The sequence below is a fragment of the Drosophila ficusphila genome, unplaced genomic scaffold (genome assembly GCF_018152265.1).
Source record: "Drosophila ficusphila isolate 14025-0441.05 unplaced genomic scaffold, ASM1815226v1 contig_286, whole genome shotgun sequence".
NCBI lineage: Eukaryota > Metazoa > Arthropoda > Insecta > Diptera > Drosophilidae > Drosophila > Drosophila ficusphila.
The window spans coordinates 8984530-9009358 of record NW_025064189.1 but is presented as its reverse complement, the minus strand read 5'-3'; the positions used below and the strand labels follow the sequence as shown (position 1 = coordinate 9009358).

Here is a 24829-nt window from a genome sequence, read left to right as displayed (position 1 = left end):
ATCATTAAAAGAGAATCTCTGCTATCATAATAAAGAAATCACACGAGAAAACAAACGGAGGAGACAGAGAGATCTCTTTTGATTTGATCGCTCAATCAAAATGATAAATGAAAATTAATATTTCTTAATATTGTTTACAAAAGTGAGAATTTCGGAATATTTCCCCCCGAGCTTTTATTTCCAGTGGTTTTGCTTCGGGGCGAAAGGCAAAGGCGATGGGGCGGTGCTGACCGGAGTAATAAAACCGTCTATTTTTCACTGCTCTCGGTCATTGTTTGATAAGAATTATTGCAACGTATCAATCACGAGGTTAAGTGGATCTGTGAAATGTGAGGGAACATGCATCAAGCAGCACGCAACTGCGAGTCGTCCATCCGTCCAATCCAATCCACAAAATGAAAACATTAGCCGGGAACAACAGAAGTGGTCAGGAAAGTACACACACAGGGCCTAAAAACAACAGCGGAAAGTTGCGGCCGCCGACATTCATCAACATCAAAAACAAACAGCAAAGGCGCGAGTCCCAAAACAAGAGTTGCCCCTTCCCCTTCCCCTCTCCTCTCCCTTTTCTTTTCCTTCCCCAACCCAAACCCAAAACCACTTCATATCGCACTCCTCTCTATAGAGAGGGTTCTGTTGCGAAGACCCAGACCCTCGACCATTCCCATTTCGGGGCGATTAATACGTATTCTCGTAGTTGAGACGTTCGAGGTGCTCGCCGCTTTTTGGCGGTTGTCGCGGTTTCTCTGAGCCCAGAATTATTATCCCGCACTTTAGGCGATTAATTGACTTTATGACTCTAGGTGAGGGTTGGTGGGGGCCTTATAGAGCGACCGTTCCATAGAGCCTGCGAGCCAAAGGGGTTCCAATTAGAGAGTGCTTCGGTTGCCGACGAGACAGCTGGGAAAGACTTTCCCAGAAAGTCTTCAAAAACATGATGGACTGTCGAAAAGAGGTCCTCAAAAAAGATGGAATAGGAAAGTAGTGTTTTTTTTTTTTTTAATATTTTATTAGAATACATTTAAAGGTCAACATTACCTTTCTTAGAACTAGTAAAAAGCATTCTTATGTTTATTGTACTCCTGTTTAACAATCTGACATTTATAAATCGAATAATTGCTAGATTATTTCAATAATATCTCAGATTTATCTGAAGTAAAATTTCTCTACAACTCAGAATAACACATTTGTTCGTATTCGATCATCTTACTCCCCAAAGATGAACTCATTGATCTGGAGCAAATCGTGTGACTAACCCTATAATGCCCCCATTATTTCCGTCAACATCTCGCCGAGGCAGCCCAAAAAAGCGATGCCACTTCAGAGTAATCCCATTTCAGAGGGACCGCCGAAGGAACCCCATTGAATTCCGGTCCGTTTGGCCAGCCGAGCGAAAGAAAGGCTGACTTTAAGCAAATTAGCAATTCAACAAAAGTGTCGCCTCGCCTCGCCCTTAACCCTCGTGCGCCTTAACCCCCGACTGGCCTAATCGTGGCACGTGCTCCGACATATTTAATCACAGGGCTGTGTCTCTGGCGCACAAACGAACAAAACCCAGCGAAAAGCGAGCGAATCTGGAAAAAGGGGCAAACGGCAGTGGCGGTGGCATTGGCAGTGGCAAGTTGTGTAGCATCACACATAAAGATAATCCAATCTTATGCTGCTAATTTTACAGCATCCCGAAAATGAAATAAAATCAAATCTCGTGTGTGGACGAGCGTGTGCAAATGTGGTTAGGGGTTGAGGTTTTTCCGGGGGGTGGGGGTTTGGGTGGCACAAGCCCAAGTGAACTCAAAACTGAAAACCGCTGCCAGCTTTGCGAAAAACTTTTGCCCAAAAGAAAACCCTCAGACGAATAAATTCGATTATGCCACACTTTGAAAAAAAGTGGCGTTCAAAAGCGGAAAATAAGAAATGAGTAAAAAATATAATTTATTCGCAAATAGATTTGAAAATTAACAGAATCCGTATCTCAATGAGTCTGCTAAGCTTTATGCCAAAATAATTTATCAATGTAACGATTTTTTCTGAGTGTTTACTCCTCCTTTTTGCGCCTTACTCCCCGCTGAGGCGCAGTCGGTTGGCACTCGCAGGGGGCGTGGCACTTTTATTTCTTCGCTTTATTTTTTTCGCATGCTGCTGAGTTGTTTGTTTGGCCAAAGTTTCGAGCCAGCGAGATGCCTAATTCGTTTACCAAATCTACTTTACATAGTTGAGCGAGTCGCTGGCACAAAATATGAAAATTCAATAAACTACGCAGGTCCTAGTCCTGGAGGACATCCCGCTGGTCCTGCCACTTGAGGCTTAATTGTGCGTCGCCTCACCTGCCGAGGAAAATGGAAAACGGCACGTGCAACACGCTGCGGAAAAGCGGCAAGTGGGAAAAAGGGGGGAAAGCACGCACGAACTGCATTCGCAAGTGGGCGTGCATAATTTATGCTAATTCGCCTGAGAAACGCAACCGAAAATAATAAAAATATTTATGTGTAAATAGAGCAGCAGCAAGGGGAAAACATAAACTTAAAGATCAGACTCAGTTGTGTTGAATTATTTTAAAAAGCCTTGTTCCCAGTGAAAAGGCAGACAACCTAATTAATTATCTGGCTTTATATAAGCTAACACATGATTTAAGCAGTACTTAATTCTTTTATTAATTGCTTAAGTTTGCTTGACTAATTGTGCTGCAAATATATCAATGTCGACACTAAAAGAATTCGCACATGAATGTTTCATAGATCAAATCTTTATGAGCCAGCTTCAGTTAATTTAGTTGAGTTTAGTTTACTAGTGTTTTAACATTTTTTTATTTTAAGTTCACAGCATTTCCTTATGACCTGTCTTAACCCCTTGAAGACCGCCAACAAATGACACTCTCTAATGACCCGCCACACATGAAAACACTTTCCGCTTCACGCTCTGTCAATTGACAGGCGACATCATTATCAACAGTCCTCGGAAAAATAAGAAAATTATGATTGAGGCTAATTTTAGTTAGGTGCTTTGCCCAACAATTAAAAGATCATTTCTGAGTGCGGGCTGTCGATTCGTTGACCTTCATTGACGCCTTTAATAACTTCATTAGAAAGGGGTTGGCATGCTATGTTTTAAATTTACTTCACTTTTTTAATTGTACAAAACCGAGATGATTGAAGTTCTGTAACCAACCCGCATGGCAGACCCCACCAACTTTTTTCGGGTGACATTTCTCTGGCGGAGAATTTCTTGATAAGTTTTTTATGAATATTTCCTGACGCAGCTCGTCTGCTTTTTGTCATTATTCACACTGCAGTGATTCCACAGCAAGATAGACATTTTTCCACTCGCAAAAAAGAGAAGAGCGGAATACCCAAAGGACACTGGGGCTGGGAAAAAACTTGGCCGCTTTGTAGAGAATTCATAAAACTTCCGCTTGGAAAATCCGAAGGGGGAGGGGGGATGCTAGGCCGGGTCAGCAAACAAGAAAATGGCGCATTTTAAAGTGAACGGAAGCAAGAGGAAAAGGCATGGAAAAGCGATAAAAACAAAGTCCAAGGAAATTTTCCGTGTCAAAAAATTTTCCTTCTACTTGAAGCTGCTTTGCCGCCATTTTCTCTTTCTGGGGGTTGCGATTTCCCGAGCTTTCCTTCCCCCATTTTTTTTTCTGCTCTGCAGGGGTGGCTCGCAAGCGAAAATAAACAAAAATCAAAGTTGCAAATAAGAAGAAACTACAAAGTAAGTTAGCATAAAAAAAGTTTAGCGGCGCCTTGTTTTTCGGAAGTTTCAACATCTCCGGGGGGAGAAGTGGGTGGCATCCTTAGCCCATCCCCTTTCCCCCACAGACACATACACACCCACACGTGGTATACACACAGACACAGACACAAACGCAGACACAGATACAGATACTGGGACAAAAGATTCCGTCGAGCACTTTTCGAGCAACAAAAGCCGGAAACAGCCGGCAAAAAGAATCTGAGGAAAAACTCAGTCAACATCCTCTCAAGTGCTTCCTTTGCTCCTTCTTCTGCCTTCCACTCGGGGATTTCGGCGCTCCAAGTCCCTGCACTCAGGAAAAGTTCCTCGAACGATTTTTTAGGTGTTTCAGTAGAAGCTTGAACAGCAGCTTTAAGACGTTCCACAGAAACCACTTGAAAGGGCGTCGAAAAGTATGCTACAATAAATGTACGTTTTTAAACCCTTTGCAAATATGTATATGAAGATTATTTTTAATCATTTTTTATTGAAGCTGTATTAAGAATAAAAACATTTTTAAACACGTTTATTTTAGCTGAACCTTTATTTTGTATTCCTACTCTTAAGTTACATAGAAATGGATAATTTATTTATTTGTTCTATTAATGTTTAGTTTCTCTTTCAAAGTTTTCCAACTTAGAAGAACATTTTCCCTTAGTGTGCCACCTCTCAGCATGCAGCCAGCGATGTGGCCGCTCAGCCAAGCGCAAGGACAGCTCCCGAGGAAAAGGACGAGCAGCGGAGGAGGGGCAGGACGGGAAGGACGTCAGCGATGCTCCCTCACCTTGCTCATGCTGATCACGTCTATTTATTGTGCACATAATATGGGAGCAGCTCGGAGCTGCCGGCTGGCTCCCCGCTCCACGATTCCCTGGACCTCCGTGAACTCCTCCCGTTCTCCCGCTCCGCTCCTCCAGGATACGTGCGACGCATGCATCGCTGGACACGCTCGGGGTCCTTCGTGGCCACCCGCCCGCCCACTTCTTTCCTTTGGACACTTTTTTCCTATTCCTATACTCTCCGCCGGGGAAAATTCAATTATCGAATGCGAATTTCTCTCCTCCGCTGCTCTTCTTGTTTTTTGTTCTTTTCGTTTCCGCTTCGAATGTTTTTTTGTTTCAGCCGAAAGCGTCCCAAGACGAACTTTCAGCGTATCAGCATTTATTTGCTGTTGATTTATGCAGCGAACCCCCCTCCCTTAGCGAGCCCCGCCCACCCCTGGGCTGCTCACTCAGTCAAACAATCGTCATCGACATCCACATCCACATCCAGCGCGCTGTTGAATATTTGCCAAGTATGCTGATTGAATTTTTTCCAGTTGACTAAATGATATCAAGGATATTTCCAAGGCAAGCGCGACTGCTTTGGCTCCTGCCAGCAGGTTGCGTCTTTAAGCCTATGAGTTCTCTGCTTTTCCAGGGGTTTCAGGACTCCTGGAAGCTCTGATTGCATTTGGCCAGTGGGCAGTTTTTGTTTAAATATTGCTCAATTTAAGGCAAGGGTTTAGCTGGTAGTGTCGAAGGAATAATGATAGTAATAGAAGCCCAAGGGAAGTAGAAAAAGCCTTTCTTGGGATTTCAGATGTTCATAACAATGTAGGTTTAACCTAATGCTAATTAGGTTTCGCCTCGAGTCCTTTTGGGTAGCACGTTAATATTATTAAGCATGAGAGTCAGATAAAATATGTAAAATATAATATTTAGTCTGATTTTCTCTGTTATTAGTTTGGAAACTCCTTTGAAAATCTATTGAAACAGATATATTTACAATGTTAAACTGTGAATGCCTGTGCATCGAGCAATTTAATTACAATTGCTGTTAGCAGAGCACCGCCCACATCTGCAACGGAGAAGCTTCCTTCATCCTTGCCAGCAATCCAGCAATTCCGATGTGCATCCTTCGACGAGTCCTCGTCCTTCGCCGGCTGCACATGTCCATAAACCATTTAAGCAGCGTTGCTGGCGCATTGACAATTTCCAATATTTAGACAGGCAACTACTAATAATCGTGTTTGGCCGGCGTAAAGCGAGCATGCTGTTGGCAAATATCCCAGATATCCCAGTTATCCCAGATGAAACCCGTCGGATCGGAGGCATAATTAACACTGCTGGCAAATCGAGTGGGCTAAACATCGGCGGCAGCGATCTATTTGAAACCGTTGCCGTGCAATAATTAATATGCCCAACGTGCAACGGTGGAGGAGGAGGTTTTCCATGGGTAAAAAGGGGGCCTTTGTGGTTTCGGGGGAGGGGGTGAAATGTTCGAGGTTGGTGGGCCGTAAAAGGCGTTAAATTGACACAATTGAACACACCCTTGAGACTCGAGTGAGTGAGGCCTTTCCGAACTGATGTTGCTGCGGGGAGTGATGTTGCTGCTGTGCGTGTTGCTGCTGCTCTTCCGATGGGGGTGCATGTTTAACCGCCACTGGCAACATCTTCTTCACTGCGCCACCACAAAAATCCGCGACACAAGCCAGCGATGTGGAAATGTATCCCAAAACGTCGAGATGACAATACATTTCTGCTCGTGAGGGCGATTCCCGAAAAGCCCCTTCTTTATTTGGCCCACGCAAACATGTACGACAATTGATATTTGACATCTGCATGCGAATCCAAAAACGTGACAATGATGGGGATTTGATTCGACGAGAGGTGCCAAAAGCTTAGCGAAATTATGTAACTGATAGGAGGGGAGTTCACCCACCAAAATATGGAATAGGACATGCAATTTATTAGGGGATTTAAAGAGCAATGTTACAATAACAAAAAATGTATTTATATATCCACATTCTTAAGAAGTTTACAAGTTATTTGTAGGGATCCACCCAACGAGAACCTTTTTTTTATAATTACTTTCCGAACCCTTTAAACCATCTATAAATGTTTATGCAATTGCATACCACATCTATTTCAGTACCCCTCCCAAAAGAAAACCTGCAGCTTGCTATTACATCGAAGGCATTCAAATCGAAAATGCCTGCAAACCCGACTGTCAAAACAGGCAAACAAATTGTGCAAATAAGTCGGGGAAATGTTATTTATGCTCGTAAGATTTTCTGTGATTAAATAACTGAGGCCCCATTCCCATTCCCATTCCCATTCCCATTCCCATTCCCCACTCCACAATAGTTGCCGGATGACAGGAGTTGCAGGAGTTGCTCAGCTGAGCTCCAAATGTGTCAGCATCGGTTGCATATTAATGGCCCGGAGGTGTGCATGCCAATTGTCATGCGCTGAAATGCTTGTTAACAACATCGATTGCTTTTAGGCAAGACAGTCCGCAGCCACAACTTCCATCCGACTCCCAATCCAACTCCCTCCCCAACTGAATCTCCTGCTCTCCCGCTTTTTCCTTTTTTAATCAAAAAGAAGTCGATGCTCCTGACTCCTAACTTCCAACATCCAACTCTTGACTCCCGACTCCTGACTCCTCCCCCGTGGCAATAACGCCACACATTTGTAATGTTGCTTCTGTTTTTGGCTGAAAGAGGAGCCCAGGAAGCGGCAAAGACAGCAGAGGAACTCCAGGGGAAGCTAACACGGAAAAAAACAAGTATTTACAAGTTGTGAAATAAAAAAGACATTTTTTTTAAGCACAGGAAGGAACTATACATACCTTACACATTTGAAATTTATTTAAGAATTATTATTAAATTATTTAAGAATTTACAAATTATTTAAGAATTTTAAGAGTAGGTAACTCATTGACGTAAAATTATACTTCGCTTGTTATTAAATTGGCGGATACATTCTTTCGTAAAAAATCTTTACTTTGAAGTCAATAAACCGTGGATTCTTCACATGATAAATAAATTAATAATATGTTATTTTACCAATGAAACAGCTGTAGAACCCCCTTAGCATTTTTTGGTGTGCATCTCTTAGATGCGTTTTACAAGTTACTTTAAGGCAATCAATTTGTAGTCGAATCGCGCGGATCGCGAGCGGGCGGGCGGGGGATGGGCTGGAAAAACCAATCAAAAGAGCGTTGCGAACGCAAATTGAACGGCAAATGGTTGCAAGATGATATTTCAATACACCAGCTTGCCGGGATCACCTGTGCTCCAAGCCCCCTGCCCCTCGTCTCCACTTTTTGGCCATAAATTATGGACGGGCGACGCCTGCGCGTAGTTTTCTTACTTTTTTGCAGTTATGATTATCGCGCCAGGATGGAGGAGCCGAAAGAAACTCTTTCGTTCCTGTGTGTGCAAACAAATGTAAAAAATTTTTAATTGACTTTTGCAGTTTTGCGGTTTTGCAGTTGCGGAGCCACCGCCAGTTGCACTTTTTATGGCCCCTCGCGTGCATGGCAGCTTAAAAGTTAATAAAACACGCCCAATGATAACAAGCCGCTCGGCCATATATTGCCCCTGAGGTCTTCATCATCGTTTCGTTTCGTTTTCGCTTTCCCAACCAACATTGTGAGATGATCCCAGAGGTCCCAAAGTCCAGAGCCCAAGTGGATCCCAGTCCCCGATCCTCGCCAGGAGTTTTCGGGGCTCCGAGCTCGTAGAAAAACAATCAATTAGGCCCACAAGTAGCTCCCAACTCCAACTCCAAGGGAGCGCCACAAAGTCCGGCTCCCCCGAAGATCACGATGGTGATGACGGGCTCCTCGGTTCGCTGAACGGTTGCCCAGTGGCATCGACACGACTTTGATTCTCTTTCCGCGCCGACTGGCCGCAGTTTTATGGCCTGCTTTGGCAGAATTTATGTTACATTTTTATAGTTCCAGTGTAAATTGACTTTTAAAATGCAAAAATTTATCATAGCAACGGGCCAGCGGTTCGAAGGAGGAAGTCCCAAGCCAACTTTAATTGCCCGGGCTGCGGATGGCAGTGGCAACTCTGGCGGAAGCTCCCAAAAGCCAAATAAAGCTCCACTGATGGGGGCGATAAACATCTGCGCGGTTTCAAGAGGAAAACAACCCCAAAAAGATTGCCGGTAGGGTCGAGCCTGCAATTTAAATACCCTTAAATTCAACCTTTATTAATTATAACGTACGAAGATTAAATAAAAAAAAATTTAATTATTTGTGTACCTGAATAAACCACAGAGTTTTAAAATTATCTCACTTCCAAATCGTTATTTTATAGACTTAGTTATAAGAAGCATTTTAAATACCAATTCCAGAATACTCGTATTTTAATTTAATTTAATTTTTATTTTTATTTCTCATGAAAGAACAAACTGTAAGTAATAGTTAACACGCCTAACTACAGAAAGCCAAACAAAACACAGTAAGAGCTTTTCAACGAGTCAAAACATTCCGCAGACCTTGGCACTCAGCGTTGTTTTATCCATATAGTTTTTGTTGATTAATTCGCAAGTGCAGTTTCCACCCAACCCAGAGGAAAAGCTCCACAAAAGTTTGGGTTGCGTGGGTGTCGGCCCTTTACTCTTTGCCACCTTCGCCGAGGTCCCCAAGTCAATTGCATGACGAAACAGCCGCGGAACAGTTGCGTCGCTCTTTGATTAGCTGAAAGCGGGAAAAATCCATAAATTGATTGGGGAAAAACGGAAGAACTCCAATAAAATGTTGCTGCCGACGGTCAGCGGCTCGTCCGCCGGAGGATGCAAGTGGCGAAACTGCTGTCGTCGCGGCTGGGACATGCTGATGGCTCCCGTATCCCCCAAGAACCTGAGGACCACGGCCCTGCTTACGAGTATCTATCAATTGGTGAGTGCATTACTATGTAGTATACAATATAAAAACTATAGTTTGTTGCAAGCAAACTAAAACAAGTGTAAAGTAACCAGCTCAGAGTGCTATGTTTTCTTCAAATGTTAAAGAACATTCCAACAATTAAAGTTATTATTCATATAAAATATCAAGAAACCGTCGAGTAAACAAAACATCTCAAAGCCTGGGTTATATAATCCTCTGGGATGGATTTATAAGGCGGGGCGCAGCGCACAGGCACGCAAGGGGAGTGGGCTCCCCAAGCAATCCAAAATGTGCAGCCGCGGCCCCAGGACAAAAATTACGCACTGGATATGCAAAGCCATACCCCACTGGGCGCGCAAGGAGCCATCGAAGGCGGCAATGGAACGCTCGCCCCCGCCCGTCCCTGGAAGCCCAGGAGCGGAGCGAAGGAGATGCTCCTGCGGCGCAATGCGTCTGCACTTTGGCTCTGTAACGGAGAACGTGCCAGGACGAGCGCCCTTTTAAAGCTTGATGGAGACACACAGGGGGAGTCATGCCAAAAGCAGCTTTTACCAGTTGGGAATTGTAAATACAGCTTGCGAAAAGGGGTTGGAGCTTTGGCAGATCACTGGGCTGTTCTGGTTTACGTAAACATCATATGTTTTGAAAGGTTATATGAATTGTATTTATTTCAAATTTGTTTCAAAGCAGTCTTTTTATATTTTTTAATGTAATCGTATATTATTTAATCAAATTGTTTATATTTAAATACCAGCAAGAACTTATTCAACTATTAAGTCTGTTATTGTATTTATTCTGTCCAACAGTTGATCTCGCACTGCGCCCTATTTTTGGTACTTCTCGGACTGGCACATGCCGAACAGATGTGCCAGGTCCTGGAGCTGGACATCCTGGACCAGAAGGACAATGGCTTCTACAACATGTCGCCGTTCCACAACGATCTTCGACTACAAACCGCTGCCCAATTGGCGGCTGCCACGGAGAATCTGCTTTATATAATGGCTGGAGTGGCTGGAACCTACGCCCTGAGTGCCATATCCCTGTTCTTTGGGGTCTACAAGAATAAGCCGGGGTTAATTATGCCCTGGCTGGTCGTAGAGTTCCTATTGATGGTGGGCCTCGGAGCTCTGGTTTTCATGCTAAGAGATACGAAAATTGTACAACTGCTGGGTGGACAAGTGCCCTATTGTGAGTTTGAATCGAATAATATCATTTAGACTTTTAATAATCTTTCAATATCTTTCAGTTATCATCTGCTATGCCTTGATCTGCATGGATTACTGCAAGTGGTATGTGATGCACAGCTTCTACCAGAGTTTGCGAACCATGAACAAACTGCGCGAGATTGCCACTGTGGCCATACCTTGTCCAGCTCCCGGAGCAGTAAGTTGACATCTATATCTTTTTGCCACGTAAATCTAAAAGCTATCTTTCAGATACCCTATCGATTCCAGCGTGAGCACATGTATTTGGGCAGCAATGGCTATAAGCATATCCTAACAGAGTCTCCCGATGGACAGTGTTAAGTAAATGCAGAGGATTGGATTTTTTGGAACTTCCCGTTCAGGTGTCTTGCTTGCAATTTTACAACAGTTTCTGTATTGCAAACCCGAGTGTGATATGGTTATAGAAGAGATACTATTTTAGATAGCCAACGGACAAGGATCGAGGGGCATATTAACACATATAACAAACCGCAAATAATACGTCTATATCCCAAAAAGGAGAGACAGTATCGGTTAAACGTAGCCGGTACTATTGTTTGCCGGAAAATACATAAACTATTTTTGTGTAGAACTAAATCTAAAAGCCGCGTAAATCGCGTGATCCACTTGAGCACTTAAAAACAAGATTGGCAATGAAGAAAAGGAATTTTAGATATATAAAGAAAATCGTTGGCAGGATTCGAACTCGAGACTTCCGAACAGCGGGCGCGGACTCTAACCTCTGGGCTACAGAAGCAAAACCAAGGAGGAGGCTTAAGTTTGATCCACATCCAGGCTCTGGTTATAATTGGCGTTAAAATTAAATAGCAACGAAAATTTAACTTTATTAATTTTAAACCTAAGAAAAATGAACTATATATGCCTTAATTTCAGTAAACTGGCAATGTACTAAGATTTCTTGTTTTGTAGCATAAAAAAACGTAAAAGAAATATCAAATAAAAGTGCGAAGTTGTAACATATCTGTTTAACATATCACATAAATGAGACCTTAAAATACTTAAAATACAATAAAATGTAAGGTCTGCGCTTGCTATACTGGTATCAAAATTTTTAAATTTGAATCGGTGGCGCGCAAGGGATCGATTTACAACACTGTCGGTCTGTTGGTAGCACCTGATTAGGTCTTCCTTGATTTTTAGTATTTTGTTGTTTGCTGTAACTGCGCATAAGCACTCTGGTAACTCTAAAACCAGGGGTGTGGGTACAAAAGATAAATAAATATTGAAAATGGACAAGGAAAAGTTAATTGTGCCTAATCAAATTGGCTACCTGATACTTAAAGATGATGGAGCAGTTCTTGAATCAGGTGGAGAGCTAAAAAACGACGAACACAGTGCAGAAGTGATAATGGGTCTGCTAAACTTGACAGAAAGGTGTGTGCTTAGAACAAAGGGTTTTAAAGACTCTTTAATATGAAAATCCGTTTTCAGTATCGACGAAACCTTTATGCCGAACTCCAGCTGCGAAAGGATCACTATCGACTACGAGCAGCACTACTACAGCATCTGCATGTCTAACCGTCGAATATATATCGTTAAAATCAGCAAATCCCAAAACGGAGTCACCACGACCACGAGCTCCTCTTCATCCAACAGTGTTTATAACGATGCCAGCGATTCGGGGGCGGTGCTGGCTTGAAATCCAAATTCGGATGCCCGATCCACTTGCCGATTTTGCTGGCAGGGAAACGAGCAAAGACCCCACAATTGGCGCACTCCCATTCTATATCTGATCCTTCTCTTTATTTGTCAAAGAATACATCATCTGTGAGCTCCTGCTCGAAAATCCGTCTCGCTTCCTGGGTGACATCTAGCAAGGTGGCCTTGCTATTGCATAGGATCACATAGTACTGCCTGTAGTTACAGCGCCTCTTTACAATCCAATAGTCGTTGGTGGTCTTAACCTGGAGTTCCTCTGCCGGTGAATTTTCCAAATCCTGCTGTTTGCCATTGGAATTGGCCAGATCCGCTATGATACTAAGGACATTGCGGGGCAATCCTTGAGGCAGATGCCTTTGTAGGTTTGTATGATGTTGCAGGCTCTGCTCGTTAATAAACAAGTATTTCGGTGCCGCTTCATTGCTGCTGGTAGAGTTATCCTGACCCGCAGCACCCGCCGCCTCCTTAGTCAGCTCGCTGGATATATCCCGGGCTAGAGCAGTCAGTTGCGGAGCCATATAGGCATGCAGTTCATCGTAAAGTTCTTGTTCTGGGGCCGGTTGGTCAGCTAAAAGGAATATACCACAATTAACCCCAAGCCACACAGGGTTTGCAAACTTACCATTCAAAAACAGGCAAAAAGTTATGTGCAGAGCGCGATATATGAGCAGATAATATGGCCTAGCTTGTTCCTCCAGGGTGACATAAACCTTTAGAGGATCCTCCAGGTTATCCAACTCTTGACTATCCTCCTCGCCTTTCTGCTGACTCCTTACGAACCCTCCCACCTGACATTCACTGATACTCCTTTTAAGCGAAGGACTCACGGCAATGGACGAGCTGCTGGCTTCCAATTTTAACACTTCCTGTACCACATATGAGTGCAAGCTATGCAAATCCTCTGGACTTAGTTTTCCACCACAAAGAACCTGCTCTTGGTAGAACATGATGCTCTCCTTAATGGCGGGAAAGGTCTGACCCAGCATCCCAAAGTTCTGGGCTCTTAAAAACAGTGATTTGTCCAAAGGAAGATATTGTATCGATTGCAGCATGTCGATAATATCACAATTCGAGGGATCCTTTAAGTTAGTCAAGTGTTGATCGTAGAACCTCTGGAGCTCATGGCAAAGCAGAACCCTTCGCTTCTCTGGATAGGGCTCTTCAAATCCAAAGGAGGAGAAACTTCCATAGCGGAAGCGAAACATTTGATAGCACTGTCTTAGAATGGCTCTGTAAATCCTGTCGGAGATCTCTGCGCCCTTGTACTCGGCCACCTCCACGCCCTCCTTTAAACGTACTTCCTTAGGAACATTTAAAACCAAAACTAACCAATAACCTGGCTCGGGTTGGTAAAAGAGTTGGGTGGTTTTCTGGGTATGAAGCGCTTGACAATCATCTTCGGAGGTAAAAGTTCTGGAAAAACGACAAAACATTACTATTGCTCCATTTTCCCAAATGTAGAAGTCACATAACTACCCTGTAAACCTTATAATGGCCTCACTGAGGCCCACATCCTTGATTTTCGTATTTAATTCAATATCTTTTGGATGGTAAAACAAAACTTTCTTGTGTTCCTGCAAAAAATTAGTCATAAAGGGGCGTTTCATCGAAATTAGTTTATACAACCCACTTCGCCTTCTTGTTCACCGAACTTTGAATTAAATATATAAAAACTACGCAGCGTAATTTCTACTCGTTGAAGTAATTTAGCCATTTTTCGACAAGCTATCAACAACTTTTTGGCAAGAGGTAAATAATAAAAATTAACTAACGCCTCCTTGCTAGTTGACCAGGGCTGCAGCAAAATTCAGTATTTTCGGTATTTATTTTTATTCAAGGCGCCTGCATCGAATATTCTCCGTCCCAAAATAAACAACCAAACTAAATTTCGAACAATCTCTAATTTATTTGAATGGTGTATTATGCATTTGAAAATAAAATTTAGATATATTTAAGAAGTAATAACTAAAGCAGTAATATCTTGGTCTGTACTAAAATTTAGAATTTAGCCTCCTTTCCAAAATTAAAGGGCCATGGTCGTTGTCGTCTATTGCTTTATCTTGTTTTAAAAAGAGTATCGGGTAAAGTGAGTGCTAAGGAGCCGTGTTTATTTGGAAATGTATTTAGTTTAAGCCTGAACTCCTCCGCGGAGACGGAGCACCAAGTGCAAAGTAGACTCCTTCTGGATGTTGTAATCGGACAAAGTGCGACCGTCCTCCAGTTGCTTGCCGGCGAAAATCAAACGCTGCTGATCTGGAGGGATTCCCTCCTTGTCCTGGATTTTGGCCTTCACGTTCTCAATAGTGTCCGACGGCTCTACCTCCAGAGTGATGGTTTTTCCGGTAAGGGTCTTCACGAAGATCTGCATGCCACCACGGAGACGCAAGACCAAGTGGAGGGTTGACTCCTTCTGGATGTTGTAATCGGACAAAGTGCGTCCATCTTCAAGCTGCTTGCCGGCGAAGATCAGACGCTGCTGATCTGGAGGAATTCCCTCCTTGTCCTGGATTTTGGCCTTCACATTCTCGATGGTGTCCGATGGCTCCACCTCCAGAGTGATGGTCTTTCCGGTGAGGGTCTTCACGAAGATCTGCATGCCACCACGGAGACGCAAGACCAAGTGGAGGGTCGATTCCTTCTGGATGTTGTAATCGGACAAAGTGCGTCCGTCCTCCAGTTGCTTGCCGGCGAAAATCAAACGCTGCTGATCTGGAGGGATTCCCTCCTTGTCCTGGATTTTGGCCTTTACGTTCTCAATAGTGTCCGATGGCTCCACCTCCAGAGTGATGGTCTTTCCGGTGAGGGTCTTCACGAAGATCTGCATTCCTCCGCGCAGACGGAGCACCAAATGCAAAGTAGACTCCTTCTGGATATTGTAATCAGACAGAGTGCGTCCATCTTCAAGCTGCTTGCCGGCAAAGATCAGACGCTGCTGATCTGGAGGGATTCCCTCCTTGTCCTGGATTTTGGCCTTTACGTTCTCAATAGTGTCCGATGGCTCCACCTCCAGAGTGATGGTCTTTCCGGTGAGGGTCTTCACGAAGATCTGCATGCCACCACGGAGACGCAAGACCAAGTGGAGGGTTGACTCCTTCTGGATGTTGTAATCGGACAAAGTGCGTCCATCTTCAAGCTGCTTGCCGGCGAAGATCAGACGCTGCTGATCTGGAGGAATTCCCTCCTTATCTTGAATCTTGGCCTTCACATTCTCGATGGTGTCCGATGGCTCCACCTCCAGAGTGATGGTCTTTCCGGTCAGGGTCTTCACGAAGATCTGCATTCCTCCGCGCAGACGGAGCACCAAATGCAAAGTAGACTCCTTCTGGATATTGTAATCAGACAGAGTGCGCCCATCTTCAAGCTGCTTGCCGGCGAAGATCAGACGCTGCTGATCTGGAGGAATTCCCTCCTTGTCCTGGATTTTGGCCTTTACATTCTCGATAGTGTCCGATGGCTCCACCTCCAGAGTGATGGTCTTTCCAGTCAGGGTCTTCACGAAGATCTGCATGCCACCACGGAGACGCAAGACCAAGTGGAGGGTTGATTCCTTCTGGATGTTGTAGTCGGACAAAGTACGACCGTCCTCAAGCTGCTTGCCGGCGAAGATCAGACGCTGCTGATCTGGAGGAATTCCCTCCTTATCTTGAATCTTGGCCTTCACATTCTCGATGGTGTCCGATGGCTCCACCTCCAGAGTGATGGTCTTTCCGGTGAGGGTCTTCACGAAGATCTGCATACCACCACGGAGACGCAAGACCAAGTGGAGGGTTGACTCCTTCTGGATGTTGTAGTCGGACAAAGTACGACCGTCCTCAAGCTGCTTGCCGGCGAAGATCAGACGCTGCTGATCTGGAGGAATTCCCTCCTTGTCCTGAATTTTGGCTTTCACATTCTCGATGGTGTCCGATGGCTCCACCTCCAGAGTGATGGTCTTTCCGGTCAGGGTCTTCACGAAGATCTGCATGCCACCACGGAGACGCAAGACCAAGTGGAGGGTTGATTCCTTTTGGATGTTGTAGTCGGACAAAGTACGACCGTCCTCAAGCTGCTTGCCGGCGAAAATCAGACGCTGCTGATCTGGAGGAATTCCCTCCTTATCTTGAATCTTGGCCTTCACATTCTCGATGGTGTCCGATGGCTCCACCTCCAGAGTGATGGTCTTTCCGGTGAGGGTCTTCACGAAGATCTGCATACCACCACGGAGACGCAAGACCAAGTGGAGGGTTGACTCCTTCTGGATGTTGTAGTCGGACAAAGTACGACCGTCCTCAAGCTGCTTGCCGGCGAAGATCAGACGCTGCTGATCTGGAGGAATTCCCTCCTTGTCCTGAATTTTGGCTTTCACATTCTCGATCGTATCGGAGGGCTCAACCTCCAGGGTAATGGTTTTTCCAGTCAAGGTCTTCACAAAGATCTGCATTTTGGATTATTCTGCGAGTAGAAAATCGAAAGATGGAAAATCAGTATAAAACAGATCTGAGCAGTTGCTTTGAAATTACACAACTGATTCAATTTGTCAACGAATCAATTAAAATAGGAATAGAAATTTATCAACGCCTTCTTTTTTCGTCTAGTTTTTTTTTTTCGTTTCTTCCCCTTTCTACCAATACGGAAAAGAAGAAAGATTGAACAAAGGGAAATTTAGAAACCTTTGTTTCATTGCTTCGTCACTTTTTTGGTGGTGTGTGCGTGTGCATGTATACGCAGTTCAAAATGCATACATACACTTTTCACGTATGTATACCGATGACGTCATAGCTTTGCAACTAAATTGAATTTTCAGTCGTGGCTTTATATAAATGGCGTTTTTTCAGCTTAAATATCACAAAATTAGTTAACCAAAGCCTTGGATTTTGCGAGAAGTTCGTTAACCAAAGGTCAACACACACAAATGCGTGCTTGTGTAGGTGACTTCTCGAACTTTCAATGGCGTCACTGCGAATTTCACAATTTGCCAATAAATCTTGGCGAAAAAACAAATACGCAGTTATATTTATAGATTGGTTGTTTTGCCAAATAACGGGCAATAATGTAATGCGTGTCTGCCAATTTGTAATTTTTCTATTACGCAGAGGGTTAAATAAGAAAAAAAAATCAAAATGGCTAACAAGAACCTTGAACTGCAGTTTTTTTTCTCAAACTTTTCACTGCCCCTCTATAATTAAAAAAAAAAATGGGGTTCATACTTACTTTTTCTTGCTGCTTTGGAGGGTGCTCTTTTATTTTAATCTAATCGCCAATAAACTATATAATTATTATTTTTTGGTTAGCTGCGATTTTATTTACGCTTGTTCTTTCTGCTGCACTTTTTCAACGATTTTGAAATGGGACCGTTCGCGGACGGCTCTTTTATACCCTTGTGCACCAAAAAAAACCCACTAAAAAATGGCAACTTTCCCCAAAATACACTGAAATGAATTATCGGAAGAGTTTTATAATTTTAAATCCAAATTTCCTTTCCTTCAAATATTTTTTAAACTTTTTTTGTGAACTCACCACAATAGGAAATGGTTATATATTTTAAAGACAATTTTAAAACGAGACCTCGATATCGTACTGACTTCGCCGGCTGAATAAAATCATTTGCCAAGACAACCTACCTTAATGTTTACATAAAATTCCCAGCTACTTTGATTCACAATTACCGAAAACTTATATATATATTTTTACTTCTATACTGTGTTTTTTAAGGCTCTGTCTTCTTCACTGGTAATAATTTTGAAGTTTGCAGCTTGACTGGAAAATTTTGAAGGAATTTTGTGTGTGATATAAGGTGTTTTCAGAGTGTGATGTGCTGAGTGTTGAGACAACGACTGCTTACAAATCAAATAAATTTTTATCAGCTCCAGATTATTATGATCCTGTATATAGGCTCAAAAAAACACTAAAATAAAATTAAATTATTATTTTAAAATCTCTGACTGTGTGGCCAAGAAAGCTCCAATAAGGTTATTTGACCACCAAGACACGGTCACACTACGGCCCACCTGCTATCGGCAATTTTCCAGTTCGATTTTGGCAGTACAGATTTCAATAGCGCCTCACGCAAAATGGAGCTCGAGATAGTGAACGCGAAGAACAGCAAACCCTATGGCAAGGTGAAGGTGCCCTCCGCCGCCACGCCCATCTCGGATTTGCGCGCCCTTATCCACAAGAGCTTGAAGCAGACTCCGAATGCCAACCGCCAATCGCTGCGGCTGGAGTTGAAAGGCAAGAGCCTGAAGGACACGGATACTCTGGAGACTCTGTCCCTGCGCTCCGGTGATAAGGTCTACGTTAAGGATCTGGGTCCGCAGATCGGTTGGAAGACAGTTTTTCTGGCAGAATACGCCGGTCCCCTGATCGTCTACCTGATTTTCTACTTCCGGCCTGAGCTAATCTATGGAAAATCGGCCACTTTGCCAATTTCCCTAACAACCCAGTGAGTATATTAGAAAGTCGCTGAAATCTTTCGATTTTCGACCTAATCGACCTCGTCGCTTATGCAAACTAAAACGCAACGGCTCTGCATAATTATCCACGAACTTTGGATGGTGGCTCAACCTAGTAACCCGCTTTCTTTTCTTCTTTTCATTCAGCATTGCCGCCGGCTGCTACACGGTCCACTATGTGAAGCGGCTGCTGGAGACGATCTTCGTCCACCGATTCTCTCACGCCACCATGCCGCTGAGGAATCTCTTCAAGAACTGCACCTACTATTGGGGATTCACCGCCTATGTGTCCTACCACGTGAACCATCCGCAGTTCACGTCACCATGCATGTGCACAGTTTGGGCTGCGCTCGGGGCCTTTGCCGTATGTATTTGGGGTTTTAGTTTATGGATTTGGGTTATGTGTGTCGATTGTGTGAAGCTATTCTGCATTTTGAACCAACTGTTTTTTACTCAAAAATAGTCAGCTTCAATAAAAGCTGGTTTTTTATTACAAGAGCATTTTCTTTTTGTTTATTGTTTATTAAAAAGTGTTATTTTCGTTTGCATTGGTATAAGCTCTTGTTGTACATTTTCCAAAAAATAATTGAATTACAATATCTAAACACTAGTTTGCTTAAGAATTCAACTTTTTTGTTTATAAATTTGTCATAATTGTTTTTAAGCAAATTTTGATCCACTGCATTAAAAAAACCCCACGTTTTCGACTTTCAGCTCTGTGAACTGGGCAATTTTTCAGTGCACATTGCCCTGCGCAACCTGCGCCCACCGGGAACCAAAGTGCGCAAGATTCCCGTGGCCGATGCCAATCCCCTGACCAAGTTGTTCAAGTAAGTAAATACTATTTCCAACTATAGCCCAAGTATGTAATTTGGCTTTCTCAACTGCAGCTTGGTTTCGTGCCCCAACTACACCTATGAGATCGGTGCCTGGGTCTCCTTTTCCGTGCTCACTTCTTGCCTGGCTGCATATCTGTTCGCCTTCGCCGGAGCTTTCCAGATGACGGTGTGGGCCCTGGCCAAGCACCGCAACTACAGAAAGGAGTTCAAGGACTACCCTCGCCAGCGCCGCTCCATCTTTCCGTTCGTCCTGTAGGACGGATGCCCCCATGACGCATTCGCTGTATTACCTATTCCACATTACCTATAACACATTACACATTTTGGCTAGCGTTAAACAGGGTAGTTGTCTAATGAACTTTGTGCTTTCGTTAATTAAAAGCAAATACAAATTGGAGAAGCGTACGCTTGGCTTTTGGAATTTTCGTCGGTTTTTGGACTTTGATCGTATGAGCAGTTTGATAGAGAGCGTGTAATCAGTAATTGTTTATTTGGCGCATTTAAAGGTGCGTCAGGTGTAAGGTGTAAGACTTCGAAAACTACAAATGAAAGTTAGTTTTAAATATTTTATGCCGGCATTGTATGGAACATTGTTTTCTTATAATATAAATCTATTTTTAACAGAAATTCAAAGTTAGTATTTTATTGGGTTTAAATTGCGCGCTTTTTCAGGGTTGCCACATTGTTGAACCTCTAACTGGCTTCCATTTCTAACCGAGCTAAGTTGGCTGCGACTAAAGACTAATTGTTTACATTTTGCCGGCAAACCTAAGAAGGGAATTCGGCCCTTGTAATAGCCATGAATCTGTTCGAGGAGCTGGACACCTTGGACCCGTCATCGAAACTGGAGCCTCCCCGCATCGAAACACCCACGGCTCACAAGATAACTGTGTTGATTCTGCTCAAACAATATGTTATTGTACGTGGTCTTAAATTGTAATTTTCCAAAACCTATATTTCATTGAATTATTTTGTGTTTTTTTCAAAGAATAAGAAGTCCTGTTTGGATTCTGGCATATCTATGCGCACCCATCGGCGCCGAATGTTCTATATGCTGGTTTTCAAGCTCGTCCAGGAGGCTGATAAGACCTACAATGAGTTGCACAGTTTGCTAACCACAGGAAAATACAAACTGGACACCCTCATGTTGGAATCCTTCGAAAAAGCCATGTCTGAGTTCTGTGCGGGCAGCATTGAAGCCCTGTTTGACTTTACGGAGATTCAAAACATCGACGAGATCCTAAACGAAAACTATGGAATCAGCCAGTTCAGCATGGTGGGAGTTTATGTCCGAAGAGTAGGTGTCGTCCTTGAGCGCCTAAGTTTCCCAGAAATGATGGATATGTACAAGAATATATGCTCCTACTACGAAAAAGGAGTTAGAGCTGCTGCCTCTGGTTCCAGAATGGCAGTAGCTGGCGGTATTCTTCACAGGGAAGAGACCCCTCCTCCAAATCCAGTACCGGAAAAGCCGAAAGATCCTGAAGCAAAGAAAAAGAGGGTGTCGTAGCTCGAATTACCCAGGAACGCAATCCTCTTAGCAAATGGGCTCCCAAACAGGCAAAGTTCTTCATCAACAAACAGTCGGAATTGCTGGAAACCAATGAGAGAAAGGCTTTGCCACCATTGGAACTGCAAAAAAAGGTGCAGGAGATAATACACGACCTTCCACTTTCAACCACTCCCTATTTTCTGGGCTACATGAACCAGTTGAGAGTCAGGGACTACTATAATGCACTTTCTGCTCTCCACAGAGCTTTGGACCGTAGTCCCGTGAGACTGATGAGCCAGGAGAAGGGCTATCAGTACTTTTGCGTCAATCTAGCAGTATTGCATGCCACATTTGGTCATCGTGATGAAGCTCTGGCGGCGCTCAGGGAAAGTATAATGCTGGCCCAGGAACACGGCGATAAAAGGAGTCTCAATCTGGCCAATACTTGGTACTGCCTGCTCAGGGATGAGCTTCCTCTGTCCACTGTTCAAAAGAGTGTGCAAGAGGCCAACGAAGTAGATGGCTCCCTGCTGCAGAACTACACTCTGGCTCTCCATTTCGCTGTAAAGCTTGGCACAGTCGCTGGCTACCAACCCCTGAGACTCTTTGATCTTCTGCAGCATAGCGACAATCTTACTAATCGCAACAACTTTGCGGACCACGCTTCGGAGGCTCTGGCTTTAAGGAGTGCTGTGTGGTCTGCATATGGAAGACACGAACTGGCTGCTTTGTACTCCCAAGTTTTGTTGGCGGCCAGGGATCGTTTTGGCAACGGATGTGCGGGATTGGGAAGCGCTTTGGCCAGCTACGCCCTGTGGCTTCAATTGCAGGGAGAGTCACAATTGTCTAAGGTTCTTCTCCACCGTGCGAAGGAGCGTTTTCCGCGGTTGCCCAGTGCCGAGGGCTGGATGGTGAGTCAGTGCCATGTCGTCATTCAGGCGGGCATTTACCAATGCCGCTGGCATGATGCATTGAAAGCCTGCGACCAGTTATATTTGCTGGATCCCTCGGACGCCATAATGCAAAGGGCCTCCATCTACGTGGCCAAAAGAGAGTTTTTCAACGCTAGGCGTCTCTTGGACAAGCTGGCTTCCCAGGATAATCTGCCCTTCCTTCTAAAAATGAGGGTTCAGGTTCTGCTTGGCTATTGTGGCATGGCGGATGGCCGCTTTTCAAGTGAAACAACGATGCTTCTGCTTCGCGTGGCCGAGGACATGGCTGACTCACAGATGGACTATGAGTTGGCATTGGTGGACCTCCTGCTGGCCCAACAGTTGCTGCTTCTCGGGATGCCACAGAAGGCCTACCAGGCCATCAAGCGCTGCATGCACGATATTCACATAAATGGTGGCCTCTACGAACGAGCCAAAACGGATTTTGTGTTCGTTCGCTGCCTGCTAGCCATCAGTCAAAACAATGTGGAGCAGAGAAAGGCGCAGCTACTCAAGTCGCTGGAAATCCTAGAGCGAGCCGCACAGTCCTTCAAGAAGCTTTCTGCTCATGCCAAAGTTTTGGATGTGTATGTCTTTCTGGCTCAAAGATTTAACGAATTTGGCGAGAGGAACTTGAGAAACAAGTATGCTGGGGAATTCCGACGTTACTTCACGGACCATCCAATTCCTAGGGAATATCTTGGGAGTCCTTAAATTAAAATCTCTTATAAACAACTGCAAAAAACCAAGCAGCAGGTATGCAAAATTGAGCTCAGCATTTCGACTTTTAACTATTAATAAACGTATTTTTATTAATTGGTTTAAACCGTAGTGGTTGCTTTGTTTATACACTGTACGCCAACTACAATGCTAACACCTATCTGAAGTTTTGCAACTGCTCGTTTCGATTGAAGGGGACGTCTCCTTTTTTCGGGGCCTGGAGTTCCTCGAGTGTAAACGTGTAAATGCTGGGCTATGGAGTGGCATTTGATGGGTGGCTGCTTTTAGGGGAACCGCTGGTTCTATTACCTTCTCGGCCATTTGAGACGTCCTCTACTTCTCGATTTCGACTGGGATTGATTGGTATCGACAAACTTAAGCTAACGTGTGGCAATTTCCGGAGTTCCGCTGCCGGTTATCGTAGATCTAATATGCGTATGTGGTAGGGTATTTCTCTCGGTTAACGAATCAAGGGTAAACTGGGCGAGGATCCGCCGGGTCCCATCGCGCTGCTGGGTCCCAGGAGCACCTGCTTCTGCTGCGACCTCTGCAGCTCCTCCATCTGGGCGCGCTCCGTCTCGAAGATGACCGGTGCGAACAGGATGACCGAGCTGGTGAAGAATATCCAGCTGGCGTTGCACGAGAACGTGTAGAATCCCTTGACGCCGTTCACAGTAGCACTGCTCACGGCACCTACCGCTTTGCGCAGTGGCTCGGGGAACATCTCCGTCAGGCCCCAGAATCGCTCGGCCGCCGTCTCATCAGGTTCCTGGATTTAAAAACAAGATAGGTAAAGTGAATAAATTATCGAAAATAAGGAACGAAATTAACCCAAACTTTTAACTTTAGGTGCATTCAATGAAATTCTGATGAGTCAATGGATTTATCAACATATTGTAACAGAATTTGGGTTTGGAACATTGGAGCTTAAACAAACGGAATATTAAATTCTGTACCAAATGCACGTTTTAGTTAACAGCTGAATCAGTACTGATCCCAATAAGATGTCTTCAATTTATAAATGAGAACTAAATAAACTCTATTCAAGGTAAGTATCTCCTTAGTTAAGTCCTTTCACTAAAACCCCTTTAAAGATCCTTATGGTAATCTTTTGCTTCCCCAAATTTGAGGTTAGATTGCGTGTTGTGTTTACAAACAGGGTCCACTTACATCATCGTAGTTCTCGCCCTGTGGCTCATTTGTAGTCTGCAAAAAGAAAAAAACAAGAAGATTAATACAGGGTATCAGTGATTCGGTTTTGTGTGACCACTGCTCCGATTGACCGACAATTACGTGAGCACGATAAGAAAGCGTAGGAGTCGAGGGGTATGGGGATCCAGAGGGTTACGAGAGGCCCACGTTTTTACTTACAGCAGCCACTGCCCGCCGCTCGGGCGTTTCGTCTTTGCTGCCACCCAACGATGACATCCCGCTATCCTTTTCAATGAACTCGATTTCAGGATCAGAGTCCATCAAATCCTCGATTTTCACTGTTTCGGTATCCACTTTTGCGGCTTTGAATCAACGCACACGGTCGGAAATCGAGGGCTCAGCTATTAAGCAACCCTTTGAAAGAACACCCAATTCTCGTATCACCGAAATCGCTCGCAAAATGCAGTTTGCACTTGCATTTAATTGAGCTTTGGAGGAATTCTCGTTCGCGGTCGCTTCAATTTCAATAAAATTGATTTTTAGACGTGCTACTCCTCGTGAGCTTAGTGATGGACTTTTCGCGATATGTGACAAAAAGTCCAAAAGATATCGATATATCGCGACGCAATTTTGAGAAATTTCTTGGCGCGTTATAGCGGTATTTTAAAATTATCTCCTTGCTATGAATTTTAATGCCCCCTTTAAATCCTTTGTGTTTATTAATCGTCATCCATATTATTTAGTGCAAACAGAAGCAAACGGAATTCTTTAAGTTTTGGCACTCACCTTTTCCTCCGGTTCACTCATTGTCGTTATGTAAGCGCGCTAAGAGTTAAAAAGAAAATATACACAATATTTTAGGCAGGGCCAGGAATTTGGAAACGTTGTCGAATCGAACAGCACAATTTAATAGGTTTTACGTTTTCTGGTTTGTCAACTGACAGGAGTAAATCAAAAGAGCCTACTATTAGTAAAAAAC

The 24829-nt window shown here is 43.9% G+C and overlaps 7 protein-coding genes and 1 non-coding gene across 11 annotated transcripts; 4 read left to right on the top strand and 4 right to left on the bottom strand.

Annotated features, from left to right (window-relative positions):
• Positions 1-8995: 8995 nt before the first annotated feature.
• LOC108100157 lies at positions 8996-11581 on the top strand. The gene is made up of 4 exons (XM_017203918.2): positions 8996-9411; positions 10206-10587; positions 10646-10782; positions 10836-11581. Exons 1-4 carry the CDS (start codon positions 9268-9270, stop codon positions 10923-10925), a joined length of 753 nt encoding a protein of 250 aa, XP_017059407.1. The 5' UTR covers positions 8996-9267; the 3' UTR covers positions 10926-11581.
• LOC122319933 lies at positions 9635-9902 on the bottom strand. Its single transcript, XR_006245401.1, has one exon. It is a non-coding gene; the product is annotated as a U11 spliceosomal RNA (small nuclear RNA).
• Positions 11582-11796: 215 nt separating the features above from the next.
• Positions 11797-12411, top strand: LOC108099444 (ragulator complex protein LAMTOR4 homolog). The gene is made up of 2 exons (XM_017202985.2): positions 11797-11999; positions 12057-12411. The coding sequence occupies exons 1-2, from the start codon at positions 11854-11856 to the stop codon at positions 12262-12264; spliced, it is 354 nt and encodes a 117-aa protein (XP_017058474.1). The 5' UTR covers positions 11797-11853; the 3' UTR covers positions 12265-12411.
• Positions 12347-14053, bottom strand: LOC108099371 (vacuolar fusion protein CCZ1 homolog). Its single transcript, XM_017202868.2, has 4 exons — positions 13915-14053; positions 13761-13858; positions 12907-13697; positions 12347-12852 (listed from the first exon to the last, which is right to left on the bottom strand). The coding sequence occupies exons 1-4, from the start codon at positions 13996-13998 to the stop codon at positions 12368-12370; spliced, it is 1458 nt and encodes a 485-aa protein (XP_017058357.1). The 5' UTR covers positions 13999-14053; the 3' UTR covers positions 12347-12367.
• A 313-nt stretch (positions 14054-14366) lies between these two features.
• Positions 14367-17614, bottom strand: LOC108099382 (polyubiquitin-C). 2 transcript variants are annotated; one of them, XM_043207716.1, is made up of 2 exons: positions 17471-17614; positions 14367-16715 (listed from the first exon to the last, which is right to left on the bottom strand). In XM_043207716.1, exon 2 carries the CDS (start codon positions 16702-16704, stop codon positions 14413-14415), a length of 2292 nt encoding a protein of 763 aa, XP_043063651.1. In that variant the 5' UTR covers positions 16705-16715; positions 17471-17614; the 3' UTR covers positions 14367-14412. The 2 variants fall into 2 exon arrangements, with proteins under 2 accessions (XP_043063651.1, XP_017058369.2); XM_017202880.2 differs by having other exon boundaries at positions 17475-17614.
• Positions 17615-18268: 654 nt separating this feature from the next.
• Positions 18269-19959, top strand: LOC108099387 (very-long-chain enoyl-CoA reductase). The gene is made up of 4 exons (XM_017202889.2): positions 18269-18705; positions 18863-19079; positions 19430-19545; positions 19606-19959. The coding sequence occupies exons 1-4, from the start codon at positions 18335-18337 to the stop codon at positions 19808-19810; spliced, it is 909 nt and encodes a 302-aa protein (XP_017058378.1). The 5' UTR covers positions 18269-18334; the 3' UTR covers positions 19811-19959.
• A 140-nt stretch (positions 19960-20099) lies between these two features.
• Positions 20100-22809, top strand: LOC108099364 (anaphase-promoting complex subunit 5). Its single transcript, XM_017202856.2, is given in 6 exon segments — positions 20100-20105; positions 20274-20340; positions 20343-20473; positions 20543-21050; positions 21053-22566; positions 22568-22809. Coding segments are annotated over 6 exon segments (2274 nt in total). The 3' UTR covers positions 22616-22809.
• On the bottom strand, positions 22764-24767 carry LOC108099428 (mitochondrial import receptor subunit TOM22 homolog). Of its 3 annotated transcripts, XR_001771936.2 has the most exons (4): positions 24070-24436; positions 23869-23904; positions 23008-23467; positions 22764-22951 (listed from the first exon to the last, which is right to left on the bottom strand). XR_001771936.2 is itself a non-coding variant. In XM_017202974.2 (3 exons), exons 1-3 carry the CDS (start codon positions 24655-24657, stop codon positions 23159-23161), a joined length of 366 nt encoding a protein of 121 aa, XP_017058463.1. In that variant the 5' UTR covers positions 24658-24767; the 3' UTR covers positions 22764-23158. The 3 variants fall into 3 exon arrangements, 2 of the variants coding, with proteins under 2 accessions (XP_017058463.1, XP_017058451.1); XM_017202974.2 differs by lacking the exon at positions 24070-24436 and adding an exon at positions 24637-24767 and having other exon boundaries at positions 22764-23467; XM_017202962.2 differs by having other exon boundaries at positions 22764-23467.
• Positions 24768-24829: the final 62 nt, after the last annotated feature.